Source organism: Podarcis gaigeae (assembly GCF_964106915.1).
Source record: "Podarcis gaigeae genome assembly, chromosome: 2".
NCBI classification, from domain to species: Eukaryota; Metazoa; Chordata; class Lepidosauria; order Squamata; family Lacertidae; genus Podarcis; species Podarcis gaigeae.
In genome coordinates this window covers 30,295,379-30,312,013 of record NC_139679.1, presented here as the reverse complement: position 1 = coordinate 30,312,013, position 16,635 = coordinate 30,295,379, and the positions used below count along the sequence as shown (strand labels likewise).

General features: G+C 53.2%; 1 protein-coding gene across 7 annotated transcripts in view; it reads right to left on the bottom strand.

The window, feature by feature from the left end:
* AATK (apoptosis associated tyrosine kinase) overlaps nucleotides 1-16,635 on the bottom strand; it is a 90,120-nt gene that overhangs the window by 8,734 nt on the left and 64,751 nt on the right. For 6 of the 7 annotated variants that reach the window (XR_014561325.1, XM_083727379.1, XM_083727380.1 and 3 more), the window contains 10 exons: nucleotides 14,024-14,103; nucleotides 12,969-13,087; nucleotides 11,269-11,356; nucleotides 9,571-9,704; nucleotides 7,819-7,903; nucleotides 7,150-7,271; nucleotides 6,273-6,422; nucleotides 2,604-5,538; nucleotides 1,893-2,055; nucleotides 999-1,232 (listed from right to left, as the gene is read on the bottom strand). Coding sequence is in view for 6 of the 7 variants with exons in the window: in XM_083727379.1 (XP_083583505.1) it covers nucleotides 999-1,232; nucleotides 1,893-2,055; nucleotides 2,604-5,538; nucleotides 6,273-6,422; nucleotides 7,150-7,271; nucleotides 7,819-7,903; nucleotides 9,571-9,704; nucleotides 11,269-11,356; nucleotides 12,969-13,087; nucleotides 14,024-14,103 (4,110 nt within the window). In the remaining variant the exon portion in view is untranslated. The remainder of the gene's footprint in view (nucleotides 1-998; nucleotides 1,233-1,892; nucleotides 2,056-2,603; nucleotides 5,539-6,272; nucleotides 6,423-7,149; nucleotides 7,272-7,818; nucleotides 7,904-9,570; nucleotides 9,705-11,268; nucleotides 11,357-12,968; nucleotides 13,088-14,023; nucleotides 14,104-16,635) is intronic. The other variant, XM_083727378.1, reaches the window with a different exon arrangement.

Below are 16,635 nucleotides of genomic sequence, written 5' to 3'. Positions count from 1 at the left end.
CAGGCACTCAGCGAAGGTAGATGAATGGGGCTTTGCTCTCAGCCAAACCACATCTACCTACCTTGCTATTTACCACCAGTCCAGGCTGCTGTCATTGGCTCTGGCTCCCCCTACTGTTGGCCTCCCTGCCGTCCTCCCTACCACTCCCAATGGGCACCAATCACCACTGCAGAACCCGACCCAGATTATGCTTTGCAACCTGACCCTCGCTGGCCAGAGCTTGTAATCCAGAGAGGAGTCCATAATTTGCCTGTAGTTCCTTCACTTGCCTATCATTGATGGTGCACCTGATCATGATCCCAGTGGGTTTAACAGAACGGGCTGTGCCCAAAGAAACATAGGCAAACATCCTTAGATGCTTCTATAGGAGCTATACATGCTGGAGTGTCTTAGGTCTTCCCCCATTCAGTTATATTTTGAGAACAGGAACACACAATGTCCATCCCAACAACCGTGGATCAATTCAGTGAAGTAGGGGAATATCCTCCTGGCCCTACTTCCTACAAAGCGAGCAATCACACTCTTTTTCGCACCTCAGAAGTGGGAGCAAGGGCCTCTAAGGTCCATGTGAACAAAAGGTTCTTAGAAAGGATCTCTCTTAAAAACAGATCCATATCCCTGTTGTTTTCACTTATTCAATTGCTGTGTACATTACAAAATGTGGGGTGGTTTTTTTTAGTGCATTTGGTATACTGAAATTATTTCACATAAACATGGCCTTGGTAGAATTAATTCTTATGAACTGGTGGTCCAATTAAGTGCCATCACTAAAATCACTCAACAGCATTCCCACGGAAATCAGGACTGTCCCCCATTTCCTATTCAATGTTTAACTATTCCTCCATTTCCTGGTGTTGTTGATCATGTCTAGGCCAGGCCATGTGGCTTGTCAGACATTTCCTCCAGACCCAAGGACAGAAAGAGCTATATTCTTGAGACTTCTGGGCTCACCCCTTCTCAATGGGGCCCCCTTCTTCTGCTACCTGAATGCCCCTTACCTCCTACAGAACCGGTGTCCGAGTCAGTGACGTGTGTGATGGAGAATCTCGACACGGGGGCAGGTGAGACTGTGAAGCGTGAAAACTGGATGGGTAGCACCTGCTTCTGAGCTGGCACTAGTGTGGGTGGCAGTCCGGGGAGGGCAGGCTCAGGTGCGGCCGATGTCAACGATGGCATGACGGATGCTTTCACTGCCATGAGGGGGAAGTCATCTTCCCACTCAAAACCACCACCTGAAGAGGGAAGACACACAGTGGAAGGGTAAGGAGCTGGGCCCCAAATCCCACCCCACCCCCGCTTGGCCAATTGTCCTCCGCTGCTTCCTGTTAGCCTCCCGGCCAATTGCTGCATCACCAAGTTCCTACTAGTCCAAAAGGTCTTGCTATGCAGGACCAATTTCCATCCCCCTCTAGTGGCCAAATGCAGGTTGCTTTACATAAGCTGCTGCTTGGAGCAGCCTTTCTCAACTTGTGGGTCCCCAGATGTTGTTGAACTACAACTCCCAGCTCCCCTAGATAGCAAGGCCAGAGCTCAGGGATGATGGGAGTTGTAGTCCAACATCTGGGGACCCACAGGTTGAGAACCGCTGGCTTGGAGCAATGCAGAGAGGCTGGAATCCGCAGCCCATAATCTGTCCAATCAAGTGACACATGGCCTTCCAGTTGTCATCGACTACAGCTCCCATCATCCCCAAGTCTGACCCAACCCAAAGGCTATAATGGCTGCTGGGAGTTGACAACATCTGGAGGGTGCCCTATCTCCGTTGCATAGTGAAGCACCCAAAAGCAAACCTAGATGGGCTGAGCTCAGAAAAGCAGCCTGTGCAGGTGTCGTGATGGAGAAACATCAGCCCCCCCCCCCCAGCCCTGCTCAGTTCCCTTCTGGTTTCCTACCCTTACTCTCTTCAGAGGTGCTCCCTTCCGACGAACTGCTGGGGGCATCTGTTCTCTCTGCTGGGCTTGGGGAACCGTTGCTGTCCTTATGCACAGGTGGCGCCACAGGAGGTTCTGTTACTCCCGGGAAAGGATGCTCTGCCAGTTCCTTCGTGGGGCTTTCCTGCGCGCAGAAGATACAAATGGGCATAATTATCTCATTGTCTCTTGGGAGCAACTTCTGGGATCCAGGTTGCCCTCTAGGGAATAAAAACCTTCCTACCCTTATTTGCTCCCAGGGTAGCTGCCATAATTAACGCCCCCCTGCCCCCCGCTCTCAAACCCAGGCCTTGCAAAAAGTTTGGGTCACTCCCATATTAATGTAACTGGTTTCTTTAAAAGAACAACAACTGAGAATCATGTTCAAATTAAGATCTGAGGCTTAGGATGAAGGTTTCTTTGTCCGGACTTGCAAGACTCCGATCAAGATTAGGGGATGTTGATAACCAGCACCTTTCAAAACAAACGATGAAAAATATACTCAGTTAAGAGATCAGCAGATGCTTATAGCTGTGGTATGTTTCTGTTGCTTGCAGAATGGAAATTGCAGAATGCACAAAACATGTGTGTTTCCTACGAAAGAGGCACACGACTTTCGATTCGTCAGTATGCTAAAGCTTACCTGAGGGCCTCTTCCAGTTGTCAACTCCAGGCCGCCAGAAAACAACTCACCTGGTCAAAGAGGTAAACGGTGACATCTTCGATGAAGGAGACGGCTTTCTTCTTGCGTTCGAGGTCATCGCAAAAGGTCTCCACCAGCAGGCTGGGCATCTTGAGCAGGCTGCGCAGGTTGCGGGCGCTGTGGCTCTCGGCCACCACAATGGGCACAGCGGGCAGCTCCTCCTCGCTCTCCTCGCTCTGGTCCTGGATGTTGTAGCACCGCAGCTCCTCGTCCGACTCATCGCTGTCCTCCGTGTCGTCCTCCTCTTCCTCGAGCTCGGCAGGGATAGACGGATGCCGAGAGGGCACCGCCGAAAGGTCCAGCGAGAGCCCAGGGCTGCTCTGGGGCTGCTCGCCAGGGCAGCATCGTTCCTGCCCTTCCCCAGATTCCTCTGCTGCCCTTGCTACTGCATTGCTCCCCGTCCCCGTCTCACAAGCCCCATTCGGCACCTCCGGACTCGCAACCACAGGAGACAAGAAAAAGGACCTGGTGGCGGGGGGCGGCACCTGGGGCAGGGCAACAGCCTCGTCGCTCTTGCCTCTGGATGAGTCCAGCTCAGCAACAGTGACTCCATTCACTACCAGGCTTGTCCCCGTGCCCTGGTCGCTAGTCGCTGGAGGAAAGGTACACCCCATGCCGTCTTCCTGTGGGCAAGTGGGCTCAAGCAAGGTAGGCCGAGACTCGCCTGAGCTATTTTGGGCGGGGTCCTTACCCAACTCTCCAACGTCCGCCTGGGGGACCTCTGGCTCGTGCCCCTCAGAACCATCACTGTCCCCTTCCCCGTCCTCCCGAGTCCCCCCTTCGGTATCGTAGTCGGAGAAGTAGGCCGAGTCACGATAAGGGTTCTTCTCGTCTAGGCCCTGCAGCTCAGCGCTGAAGGAGCTGGAGAGGCTCAGCTCTTTGGCTGGGCCCTCAGGGCCGTCTGGTGCCTTTTCTAGCTGGGTGAAGGCCTCGGGCTCCCGTGGCTCGTGAGGCTCCTTCAGAACAAATTCAGGCGACTCGTAGTTCTCTGTGTCGTAGCCGCTGTCTAAGGCTTTAGGCTGGCTCGAGGGCACGTAGGCTGTGGGGCTGAACGCCTCGCAGGAGCTGGTGGTGGAGGGGATGTCCAGCGACTCCAGCGAGTCAGGGGTCTCCACCTGCTTCTGCAAGGACTTGAGGGTGACGATGACGTCCTGCCGCTCGGTACAATCAACTGGGAAGTCAGTGAAGACCCCGGATGTGAGCTCAGCCGTGTCCTCGTCACTGGCCTCATCCAAGTCAGGGAAGCTGGCGCTCGAAACCGTCTTGTCTGGTGTCCTGTCCTGCTCACTGGTCGTAGTGTTCTTGCCGCTGTCCACGTTGATCTCTCGCGGCACCTTGGGTGAGCATTCGGCCGAGGCCTCTTCCACCACGACGGGGTCTTCCCCAGTTCCTAGTGCCTCCTCCTCTGGCACGGTGGCATCCCCTCCGTCCGTGTTGTTGACAGGTTCCAGCGTTGACGCCACTGAATCCATGTCCCCTGGTGGTGGTGGAGAGGTGGCAGCCAGGAGGCACTCCACCCCGCTCTCAGCCAAGGGATTCGTGGCATCGCCTGCGCCGATCTCTACGCTGGCAACCTCGGCTGACGCTCGTTCCTCTGAAGGCAAGTCGGTGTCTGGGCAGGGGGAGCCCGTGTGAGATGATGCAACCCGCTCCTCGCCCAAAAGGGCCGCTCGCAAGTCCTCGATGCCTAGCGTGGGGCCGTCACGGGGTACAGTACACAGCGGCTCTGCCATGAGTCCCTGGAAAGTGATCATGTGGCGGTAGCACCAGCTGTCTTTGGCAGGTGGCTCACACGGCGGCAGCAGGTGGCAGCTGTTGTTATTGGCGGAGGTGTTGGACGTCCAGTTCTTGCTGGAGGAAGGGGACCCGCCGTTCTCATCCCCTTCGCTCCCAGGGCTGCCACACGAGTTCTCCTCCTCCTCTTCCTCCTCCTCCTCCTCTCCCAGTTCCAGAGTGACCGAGTCTGCCACTGCGGCCTCCTCCTTGTAGGCGTAGCCCACCGAGGGTGAAACACCAAGCGGGTCAGCAAATATGCTTTTCTGCGGAGCTGCCACGGGCCACTCGGAAGCCCCATGCTCCTCAAGCAGGTAGTCCTCAGGGCCGTCTTTCAGGGAGGCCTCGTAGTACGGCGAGGCCTCCTTGTCCCCTTGCCCTCCATAGGAGTAGTAGTCAGGGGGCTCCCAGTGGCCGCTGTCCCCATGTGCACCAGAATGCCCCAGCAGGGGCTCCATGGTGAGCGAGACGGTGGGGCTGCTGTTCGACTCGTAGCAGCCCTCCTTGGCTTGCCAGTGGGAGGGGCGGCCAAACTCCGGGCTGTAGGAGCACATGGTGTAGTCGAGGTCCGTCCCGCTGCCCTCGGAGGCAGCCTCCTCGATGCGGATGTAGTACTCGCTGTTCAGGGAGGGGCTGTGAGCGCTCAGCACAGGCACCACACCCGGCGTGTGCAGGCCAGGGCAGCCCTGCACTTTGCACTCGTAGCAGGAGGGCGAAACCCCTAGGCTGAGGTGCCTGCCATCCCCTCTTCCGCCGCTGCTGCCGCTGGCGGCATAGTAGAGCTCGTGGTAACGCGCAGCTTCGCGAGGGCTCATGGCCGAGGCTGGCAGGTGCTCAGTCTTCCCTTGGTCCCACTTGTACTCAAAGTTCAGGCCGTGGCTCGTCTCCATGACGGTCAGGACGTCGTCGCCATCGTTGGAGAAATGCTCCAGGAGGGGGAAGGACGAGAGCTCAACGCCCACGTGGCTGGAGCCCGAGCCCGAGCCGCCTCCTCCACCGCCGCCACCAGGCTTCATGGAGTTCCAGCGCCGCTCAAACTCCTCCTCAGCCTCCGACGCACCCTTGGCGCACAGGTACGAGAGCAGGAGGTGCACCTCCTCAGCAGTGGGGCGCTGCTCTGGCTGCAGCCAGCAAAACTGCATCACCTCGTACCTGCGCGTAGGGAAGAACAGAGGAGAGGTGAGACTCGGTTGCTCCTTTGCTCTGGGGACCCGCTCAGCAATTGCGTCATTCGCAGAGCCAGCCTTCCTCCATCTACAATCTGCTCCTTGCCAGCAACCTACTTGGCAACATGCTCCTTGCTACCCTAATTCCCTAGTGAAACCCTTCTTTCTCTTCTGCACGCCCCTAAAACCACCCTTTTAGACCAATTGTGCCTAACCTTGCGCTAGGGCTAAGAAATGTCTGGCTTTCAACGTTGTGATATATCCCCAGCTAAACACTGTGATGTACCGATATATCACTATGCCTGAAATAAGGACGTAATCAGTACTATGTTTCTAGAAATAGTCACCATGAATGCCTCCCTTGGGCGCCCACCTGAGAGGTGCTAGAACTATGTTAGAGAGTGCCCACTGGCTTGTGGGGCTACCAACAAAGCTTGTGCTCTACCAACTGAGTGACAGCCTTTTTGTTCCTTACTTAATGGATACATTTACCAAGCTTGCAATTTGCCAGTCCTGGCGGCTTGGTGTGCTGTTTGCTTAGCAAGAGGGCTAAGATGGGAGTCTGGCACCAAAGACATTTATCAGCATCTGCCTACCCACACACCTGATCCCACCTGCCTACGGTCCAGCCTCCTCCACGCTTGTCATTTAGTGCCTGCTGGCCACCTCTGCCCTTCATAGGATGCTGTGCCCTCCCCCCGAGGGCCCCGCTTCACTCACCAGCGGTCAGACAGTGAGAGTGGGAGCTGCGGCTTAGGAAGTTTAAGCTGCTGCTCCTTGATGGCGTAAGTGAGCACCTGCCGGTCCGAGTAGTGGCAGTAGGGCTGGCTGCCCAGCTCAAAGAGCTCCCAGATGGTCACGCCCAAGGACCTGCCAAGAGAGAGGGGGCTCAAAGCACATGCGAGTGGCAGGTGGCGCCACAATAGAGGGAGAGTGCCGGGTCACCCAGGCCCTTTGAACCCAGGGCTGGTGCACTTATTTGTTTGGCAAATGCACAGCTCATCCTTCAAAAGGGACAACTATCTTTAAGGGGGAGGGAGACACAATCAAATTACAATGAAAATGCAGGTAAAACTGTGGGAAGGGGAAAATAAAGTGAAAGGAACCCAAACAATTACACCAGCCAATAAAACCAAATACGTGCTCCTTGTAGCTACCAAGAGAAATTATTCTGGCTGCTGCATTCTGGACCAGTTGCGCCTTCGGTAGTCGTCCCATGTAGAATGTGCTACGGTAGCCCAGCAGGGAGATTTACCAAGGTGCACATCACACAGGAGGAGCAAACTCAGCAGGCATATCCCATGTTGCACTGTAATCACAGTTTTCCTGGCCAAAGGTTTCCGTTTGGTTGTTTTCGAGCAAAATGTAACCTAAGCCAGAGAGTTGCCCGCTGGCTTGTGGGGCTACCAAAATAAAACTTGGATCACAGCCACTGTAAAATATTATTTAGTGATGAGATGTTTACCTGTCTCAGTAAAATCACTGCCCCCCTTCCCAAATCTGGCCTAAGGGTTCACGTTGCTGCTATCCCACCCTCCCAAGGTCACACACCCCAGGAACGGCTCCTTCCCACCCGTACCACCCCTGATTTTCTCACCAGATATTGCTGGTCTTGGTCTGGTCAACAATAAGCAGGTTGCCATGCACCTCGTCGATGAGTTCAGGCGCCACCCAGCGCAGGGGTACCCACAGTTGGTCAGCCGTCACAAAGTAGTCATCCTGCCAGGCATGCAGGGGCAAAGCAAGACAACGTCAAACCGGCACCAACAGAAACAGCAGTCGCGACCTGTTGTGGATGCTTCAGCTGAGATTCCTGCGTTGCAGGGTCTTGGGACTAGATGAGCCTTCGAGTCCCTTCCAATTCTATGATAAAGGTGGCCTAGTCCACTCCACCCAAGAACCGCTGGTGATGGAGAATAGGACTGTCTCCACTAAGCCTGTTCCCCACCTCTCCCTATCCCTTAGACATGTTCACACTGTGCTGGGAGAATCGCAATCCCCACTTCCCAGCCCGCCTCCAGATTTATGTTGGCAGGTCCCTGCGTACGGTCATGCCCCGGTGAAGCAGGCACAGTCCTGTTTGCCAACCACTTGTCCCTCCTGCCTTTTCTCCCCTTAAAATGTTTGCACTCAAGAGAGCCAAGTTGCCCCTCATCCCCAAGAAGGCTGCTCCCGCCATCAGCCTTGCGGGGGCCCTGAACACAAACCCCACCATCAACACTGGCTTGCGCTCCCTGCCCGGCTCCCGCCCCCAAAGCAGACTTACTTTGTATTTGCAGTGAGAGAGGCCGTAGTCGCCGATTTTGACTGTCAGGTCAGCCGTGAGTAAGCAGTTCCGCAGCGCCAGGTCACTAGACAAAAGAAACGCCCAGCGAAGATTACACAGCGGAAGGCGTGAAGCGACGGGCCGGCCAAGGGAGATAATGCATTGTGACCCAGATCAGGCCCACAGGAGCTATGGGGCCGGGGAGTGGGAAAGGGCTGACCAGATGTGCCAGGGCAAGGTCCCAAATATGCCCTCATCGGGTTTGCTTAGCTCACCAAGACCAATAATGAATCTCTGGCTGGCCACTGGTTGACTATCCACTGAAATGCACCAAGAGTCAACTCCACAGAGAAAGATGCAGTCTGAGCATCACCGACAGCAGTCTGAACTCACGGTCAACTGCTTGCCTCCCTCTTGATTCCCCAACAATGTCCCTACAGCAAAGCTGTATCTTTGAAGGATGTAGCGTTTCGATCTGCTCTTGCCCGTGCAGACTTGCAAAGCCTAGTTCCTAAAAACACCTTTGTACCTTTAGGGAGGGAGAGGGGTAGGTGGGAATGGGGGACGGACTCATCTAAGACCACAAAGTGAGATCATGGCAGAGGCAAAATTCAGCCTCAGGACATCCAAGTTTGTAGCTCAGTGCACTTCCCCGAAAGGAGGACGACTCCCATCCTCAGAAGATGGCAGAGCTCAGCCTCTTCAACAAAATCACTGATGCTGGAGTCTCTTGAGTGCCACTCACTCAGCACCAGGATATTGTTGGGGAGGAGGAGCAGGGTGATGGGAGGAGATCAGGATCTGCAGAAGGGTATCCACAGTGGGATGGTTTCTTCCTGGAGTGCAAGTTGCATGCTGGAGCCCCACGTTTCCGGGAAGGGCAAACAGGAAGAAGACAAGAACGCTGTTGCAGAACAAAGCTATCAAGTGACACATGCCATACCTTGCACACACTGGCCATAAGTCCACATAACTTCACTCCCCACATAGGACCTTAGGGCTCATTTTCTCCCTTAGGCCAAAACTTCCACCGCATGAACCGAAGGCTTCCCATTTCTCAGCCCATGAACCCTTCAGAAAATCCAAAAGCAGAAATGAAAGCCTCATCTCTGCTTCTGTGGATCATCACCACATCCACCTCCAGCCACCAGGAACCAGGAACGAAACACCCCACCTCATGCTGCATTCATAAACATGGCAACACCGTCATATGGAAAGAGATCATCAGTGGTGGAATTGGGTGCAGCAGATTCCAAGCTCAGTCCTCCTAAGTAGGGCTGGGAAATACTCCAGTCTAAAATTACAAAGAGCTGCTGCCAGTCAGTGTAGACTAGTGTTCCCCAAACTTAGGTCTTTAGTCCAGCTGGTTTTGGGACTATAATTCCCACCATCCCTGACCACAGGTCCTGCTAGCTAGGGATGATGGGAGTTGTAGTCCAAAAAAAACCCCATCTGGAGACCCAAGTTTGGGAAACACTGGTGTAGACAAAACTGAGCTACATGGACCAATGGTCTGGCATGGAATACAGCAACTTCCACAGGGTGAAACCTGCTGCTCCATGAACCACTGCATGCACATCCCATTTTATTTCCTGCTGCATTTTGGGCTTAGAGCTTTACTGATACCGCTGGTGCTCCCCTGTCAACCCCAATGAAGAACTGGGCCCCTTTCCCAGGATTCTTCCCCACCCCTACTCCACACACTCCCATGTGAAAGTGTGGCAAAGGAACGAGACAGGAACTCTGACTCACCTGTGCACGTAGTTGTTGCGGTGAAGATGCAGCAGGCCGCAGGACACCTCGCAGGCCATACGTTGCAAGGTGAGAGGGTCCGGTGCCAGTGCCTCAGCCGCATGGCAGCTCCGCAGGTAGCCCTTCAGGTCACCCTGTCAGGGTGGCAGCAGCAGCAACAACGTTACCCATGGGCACCACTGCCTACAGACCTTTCTTGTGCGGTCTCAATTGGGTGGGTTGGAGGAGAACAAGAGAGAGAAAGCATCTCTGCAATGCAGCCAAGGGGGTGGGAGCCAAGCCCCAAAGAAGGCCCGAGGTGAGGGAGAGCCATGTGCACCAAACCCAGGGATAGGGAGGTCTGTGGTCCTCCAGGTGTTGCTGGACTCCAATTTCAACCAGCTCAAGCCAGCATGACCAATGGTCCAGGGGTGGATGGGAGTGAGAGTCCAGCAACATCTGAGTGGCAGGAGCAGGGAAGAGGTTTAGCCAGCCCTACACTAAACCGCCAGTACCCCACAGAGGAAAAAATACACCACAGAATTCAAAGATGCAATGGTCTCTCAGTCAAACCCTGTATCTAAAGTAGGAGCATCCACCCACCATCAAACTAGGAAAGGTAAAGGGACCCCTCACCATTAGGTCCAGACTCTGGGGTTGTGGCGCTCATCTCACTTTATTGGCCGAGGGAGCCGGCGTACAGCTTCCAGGTCATGTGGCCAGCATGACTAAGCCACTTCTGGTGAGCCAGAGCAGCGCACGGAAACGCTGTTTACCTTCCTGCCAGAGCAGTACCTATTTATCTACTTGCACTTTTGATGTGTTTTCAAACTGCTAGGTTGGCAGGAGCAGGGACCAAGCAACGGGAGCTCACCCCGTCGCGGGGATTCGAACCGCTGACCTTCTGATCGGCAAGTCCTAGGCTCTGTGGTTTAACCCACAGCGCCACCCGCGTCCCTTCCATCAAACTAAGTAAAACAAAGCATATAATAATAATAATAATAATAATAATAATAAATTTTATTTATATCCCGCCCTCCCCAGCCGAAGCCGGGCTCAGGGCGGCTAACAACAATCAACAATCAAACAATCAGATTCTAAAAACACATTCTAAAAATATTTCATTATAAAAATCAATTAAAATCAAATTAATGGCAACTAATTAAGCAAGATTCTAAGCAGGTTGCCAGAGGAGGGAGTCAGGCTGTGCCCTGGCCAAAGGCCTGGTGGAACAACTCTGTCTTGCAGGCCCTGCGGAAGGATGTCAGGTCCCGCAGGGCCCTAGTCTCTTGTGACAGAGCGTTCCACCAGATTGGAGCCGTAGCCGAAAAGGCCCTGGCTCTAGTTGAGGCCAGCCTAACCTCTCTGATATTTGGGAGAGAGTACATACACCTGGCATACAGAACCTTGTGTCCTTCCGGATGTTATTGAACGGCAACTCCCATCATTCCTGACCATTAGGGATGATGGGAACTGGAGTCTAACATTACCCAGAGAGCCACAGATTCCCCCAAAGAACGCAACAGCAGGAAAAAAACCTCTGGAAGTGAGCAAATGGTTTCACGTGACCCAAGCGAGAGTCAGGAGAGACTCCTGTCCACAGTCTTGTTGCTTACCTGCCCCCCGAAGCTCAGGGGAGGCCCACAGCAGCAGGGGTTTTTGGGGGGTGGGGTGGGGGATGGAGAGGAAGCGTGCAACTCCCCTCTAACAATGACTCACCAATGGGCAGAACTCCATCACCAGCAGGTAGGGCGTCACTTCTGCACACTGGGCCAGGCACTGCAGGAGATTGGTATGCTGAAGTGCCCTGTGAAACAGGGGGGGAGCAGGAGAGAAAGCAGGAGAGTGAAATGGGACTGAGAGGGGAGGGAGAGAAAGGAAAGGAAAGAGTCCAGCAGCACTGCAGATCAAAGGAAAAGGAGACTCGGGGAGCAAGGCGATAGGAGGATCCTTAGGGAAGCCATTGGGGCCAGGGCAGCCAAGAAGGAGCAGGCTGGGCCTACAGGTGAAGCCCCAAGTAGGTTAGCTGAGAAAGAGAGATTTGCTCCAGGGTGTGCTCTCCTCTCCCCTCCTTTCCAAACAACTCACACAATAGGTTCATGCGGGGACAGGGAGGGGCTCCTATGGCACAGCCCTGTACTGTCTGCGAATAAATGGGTCCTATGCTGTGCCAGCCACCACAGCACGGCCAAGGACAATAGGGGAGTTTGTTCATGAGTCGGTACGGTAATTCATCGCTTTCCCAGCACTGTCCCATCCCTCCCCTTCCCCCGGACAATGCCTCTCGAATCCAAAAGGCAGCCCCTTTGACTTCCTTCCAGCCCGGGGGTATACGCTGCAAATCGTTTTAACACAGAAAAGCTTTCCCGGCAGGTGATACAGAGAATTGGGTTGCTTAGAAGGAGTACATTTTCCTCAGGTGCCTCAAGCGTGCTAATACCTTGGGGGCCAATGACACAAAACCAGGAAATATTAGTTATACTGGATTAATTGTGTGTGGGAAAAGGTGCAAGGATACTTTGAAGTTATCAGGAAAGAGAAAAAACACGTTTTAGTCCTGCACGGTGCTAACAAAAATTCCCAAGCACACACCTTTGGGCAACTGGGCTATACAGTAAGCATTTGAGATCAGTCAAGCTCCGTCTAAATGTCTTGTATAATAAGTTGACGCCATAATTTTTACTAGGATTTTACATTTGTAATGCCTTAACTACTTCTGCCGCCGGTTTCGACATTTTTTAGTTCCAAAATCTGCTGCTAGTTTTCATTGTTGGTTGATTCTACAGGGTGTATCTCACTGCTTGTAGTTTGTTTTGGTCATTGTGTTGTATACAAGGATAAGACTGCAATGTGTCAGGGTCTAAATAGTACAGAGAGCCTAGTCAAGTAGAGTAAGCTCCCTGCTGCAGGCAACTGAGCCCCCACAACATTCAGGAATGGTGGCAGGGACCTGTAGGAAGGGAAACGGGTCAATGGGGGCTCATCTGTGTTCTCCCAATTGGGCATGGAAATTAAGGTAGAGTGTGGGGGGGGGGAGGATGAATAAATAGCTCTTACAATCGTCTTATATAGTTTTATTCTTTAACATTATCAAGTTTCTCTGGGCACATCCATGGGAAAGTGGTACTTATTTAGAAGGCAAGCAAGTTTCCAGAAGCACATTTCCACTCCGGCTCAGGGGAAGACTTAAAACCCCAAGCCACATAACACAGGTCCTCTTATAATCTTTCTCTCCTGGCCAAGGTCATCAATAGGGCTGGCCCAAGATGTTCCGCTGCCTCAGGTGGAACAGCAAGTTTGGCCAAGTTACTTTGACACCCGAGACAGAAAATCCCACAAGCACACACCTGGGAGTACAAATACAGCAATTAAAAACAACAACAATGTTTCTTATTACAGAAAGGCCCTGGGGAACTTACCTGTAAGGCTGGGCCTCTTCCAGGAACTGCATCTGATCTTGAACACTGGCACTGGCTTTGAGTTCCTTCACTACCACCTGAGTGCTGCTCAGACCTGCATTCACCTCACCGAGGAACACCTGGGATGGGAGAGACAGAAGGCATTAGCCTGTTGGACTGGGACCTTGGGCTCCTGCCATAGGGCAGTGCCACTGCATGGGCCAGGAAGTGCCGTTATCTCTCAGTATCTCTCAGTATCTGTCAGATAGCAAGGCTGTTGCAAAATGCCAGGTGAGCAGCCTAGCAGGTGACCAATGCAGCTGCGGCTCAAATCTAAGCTTCTGGTCCACTGTAATTCTCCAGCGAATGTAAGAAACTTATTTCCCCTCCCTGCTCTCAATTCCCCCACCCCCCACTTTGTGTCAATTCAGAAATTACTTTCCGGCACTTTTCCATGTCATCCATCCTCTCAACCGAGCCAACGCATCAGCCGAGGGCTATGCAGACCCATGGTTTCTGACGCTGTTTCAGCAATCACAATGTGAGTTGTGTCCAACTGCTTGAGCAAATGGGACAACTCTCCAAGTGACAAAAGCAACTCGGGAAAAACTATGAACAGGCTCAGCATTCTCAGGCCTACGTTCTCCTCCCCCAAGGCCCAGACCTGAGCTGAAGTTATTGCACACTACATTTGAACAGATTTCCCATCTTGCCTTCTCCCTCTTTCAATGCATCTTACTTAAGTTTAAAATGTAACATGAAAAATAGGCCTCTCCTTGCTCTACACTCCACCAGCATTTGCAAGGACCTGGGACACATCCCATGTCCAGTTAGGGGCACCCCATGGCCAGCTCTCACAACTGGCTTTGGGGTCACTGAGGCAGGCACTATTTAAAAAAAAACAAACAGATGCCAAAAAGTAAGTAGGCAGGCAGGCAATATAAATAAATATACAAAGGCCTGTTAATTGTCGTCTCTGACAGGGGTGTCAAACCTAATCTATTCCTTAAATAAATCAATAATATGGGATCAGTATAAATCAACAATATGGGATCAGTCTCAGGTGAGGAGCTTACCTTGCCAAACCATCCATGGCCAATTTCCTTGAGGTATAGCAGGCTATGGCGTCCCAGGTCAGTGGATTTGAGCAGCTGCACTGTGAAGGAGCATACAGAGCGGTTTGAAGTTCTGCATGCCCTGCCAGCTTGTTCCCTGCCTGCTGCCTCATCCTAACTTTCCACAGAAGAGCGGGCTCTGGGGCAGGAAGCTTCCCAAAGGATCAGGCACACGGGGATCCGCAGAGAGAAGCGGACACCTCAGCCGCTCCTGAGGCCAGGCTATGTGACTTTGCTGCATCTCTACCCCGTTGGTAGATCCAGGACTGAAGGTGAGCGAGACTCTCTCTCAAATGCATATACGCAGGAGGAGCCTTCTGCTATAGACAGCCGAACTTCCAAGCCTCCAGGCAGCAGAAAGTGGCTGTGTCGCGTCCACCCTTCTGGGCAGTCCCATGTCCCCCCTCCTCCAAAAAAGCAGGCGGTGCCACCCCTTCGCCCACTCAGTGCCAGACGCCACTGCTCCCCATCACACGGAGAAGCAAAGGCCCTATTGTTGCGCCCAGCGGTGATGGCTGTATCTGGACACTGGACCCATTCTCTGAGGGCCCATTTAGTGCACAGCAGGGCCGCACCAGGCAAGAATTGTGTGGGCAAAGCAGAGGGGAGTCGCTGTCCAGCTAGCTGGCTCCATCCCACACAGCAGAGCAAGCCTTGGATTCCTTCACCACGTCACATGGGAAGGAATGCAGGGCCTGTGGGACTTGGGGACCAAAAGGCCTTTGTCTCCAGAGGTAGCGGAGGAGAGGAAGTGATCTCAGGCCACAGGAGCAGGGAGTGACTTCTGCTGAGGGGGTCAAACACCTACACTGAGGCTTGGAGATGGCCTATCTCCCTGTTCCCTGCCTTGCCTGATCATGGAGGGAGCCTAGGTGCCCAGGTCGGAATGCCTGCTTTTCAGGTACCGCATTCCGTTTAGGAAAAAAGTGCCCTGCATTCCTATTTTGTGTCCCATTTCCTCCCCTGCCACCTCCACCCCACCCCGCCACGGCCTAAATGGGGGGTTGCCCTGCCATCCCGAACCCACAAGGTGGCACTGCCGAGTCACTGGCTGGGGTGCCCATCTAAGAAGCCGGAACAATCCGGAAGATACTAGTTAAAGGGGGAATGAAACAACAGCAGCAGAGCGTTGCATCTGTTGTGGAGACAGGCAAAAAGCACCAGCGCCTGAAACGTGGGCTGCTGCTCGGTGCTTAACTAAAGAAGGTCAGATGCTGCCACTTCTGCTCCTGGCACTTTCACCTGGCGCTCTTGCACCGGAGCTTTTCCATGCTGGATTTGGAGTACAGTGGTACCTCAGTTTAAGTACTTAATTCATTCCAGAGGTCTGTTCTTAACCTGAAACTGTTCTTAACCTGAAGCACCACTTTAGCTAATGGGGCCTCCTGCTGCCGCCGCACCGCCAGAGCACGATTTCTGTTCTCATCCTTAACCCGAGGTACTGTTTCTGGGTTAGCAGAGTCTGTAACCTGAAGCGTCTGTAACCTGAAGCGTATGTAACCCGAGGTACCACTGTATCTTCCCTGGGGGGGGGGCAGGCAGAGGATTCTGAAGTAGGCACGGGGGAAGCAAAAGCCCCCAAACGCATAACTGGCAGGTGCCGTCATACAATACGCACTGCATACAGACTCTTTTAGATGTGAAAATGCCTCTGGTGAAGAACAACTCATGTATGGCAGGGCCTTGGAGTGGCAGAAAGCAGCTCCCAGGAAGTTGCAAACAAACCCACACACTGCGCACGTAAAACCAACCCTGCCAGCCCCCCTCTGCTGCAGCTGCTGTGAGTGCCAACAGAAGCACCTACATCATAGAGGATAGATGTGGGCGAAGGGAACCAAACTCCATGACTGGAACGAGGACTTGATCCACCCAGACACAGTATCCACCAAGCAGCTGCAAGTGGGCTGTGGGCAGCAGGAATGAGACCATCCATTGTGTGGAGGAGAAAGAGAGGGAGAGTGGGGGGGAGCCTTGCAATATATGGCAGACAGCTGAGCTAAAAGGGCTGCAGACAGAAGGGATCTCTTGGAGCTTTTATCTTGCTGGGAGGTGGGGGGGACACACACTTGGGGAAACCCAGATGTTGCACCCCCCTATGGTGACCTTTGGATCCATACCATCGTAAGCATACTGCCTTGTTTTGGCCGCTTTAAGATCGCCTGCTCATTAGGGGCAATTGTTGCTGCCTTAAGTCCCGGTGGGATGAGGCAGAATATACAACAGCTTAAGGTGTATTTTTCTTGGACTGACATATTTTGGCAAAAGGACGAGAGCTTCTGTGTTGCACGGAACATCTGGCGTTCTGATTGTATGCTCTGCACAGCTGTAGATTTTGCATCTTCCTATGCCTACAAAAGACAACATCTAATCTGTTTTGCATTTCTTCCAACTCTTCAGCAGATCACATGTTTAAGCCTGAGGTTAGAGGTTTTTAAAATAAAATAAAAATGTGTAATTCCTATGTCCACGTTCTTCTGATCACATCTGCCTCTTCTCTTGAGGCTGTAAGCTCCTGGGGCAGGCTGGGCTTTGGCTTCTCATTTATGTCACTCTACAAAAAGCACCAGGTAACG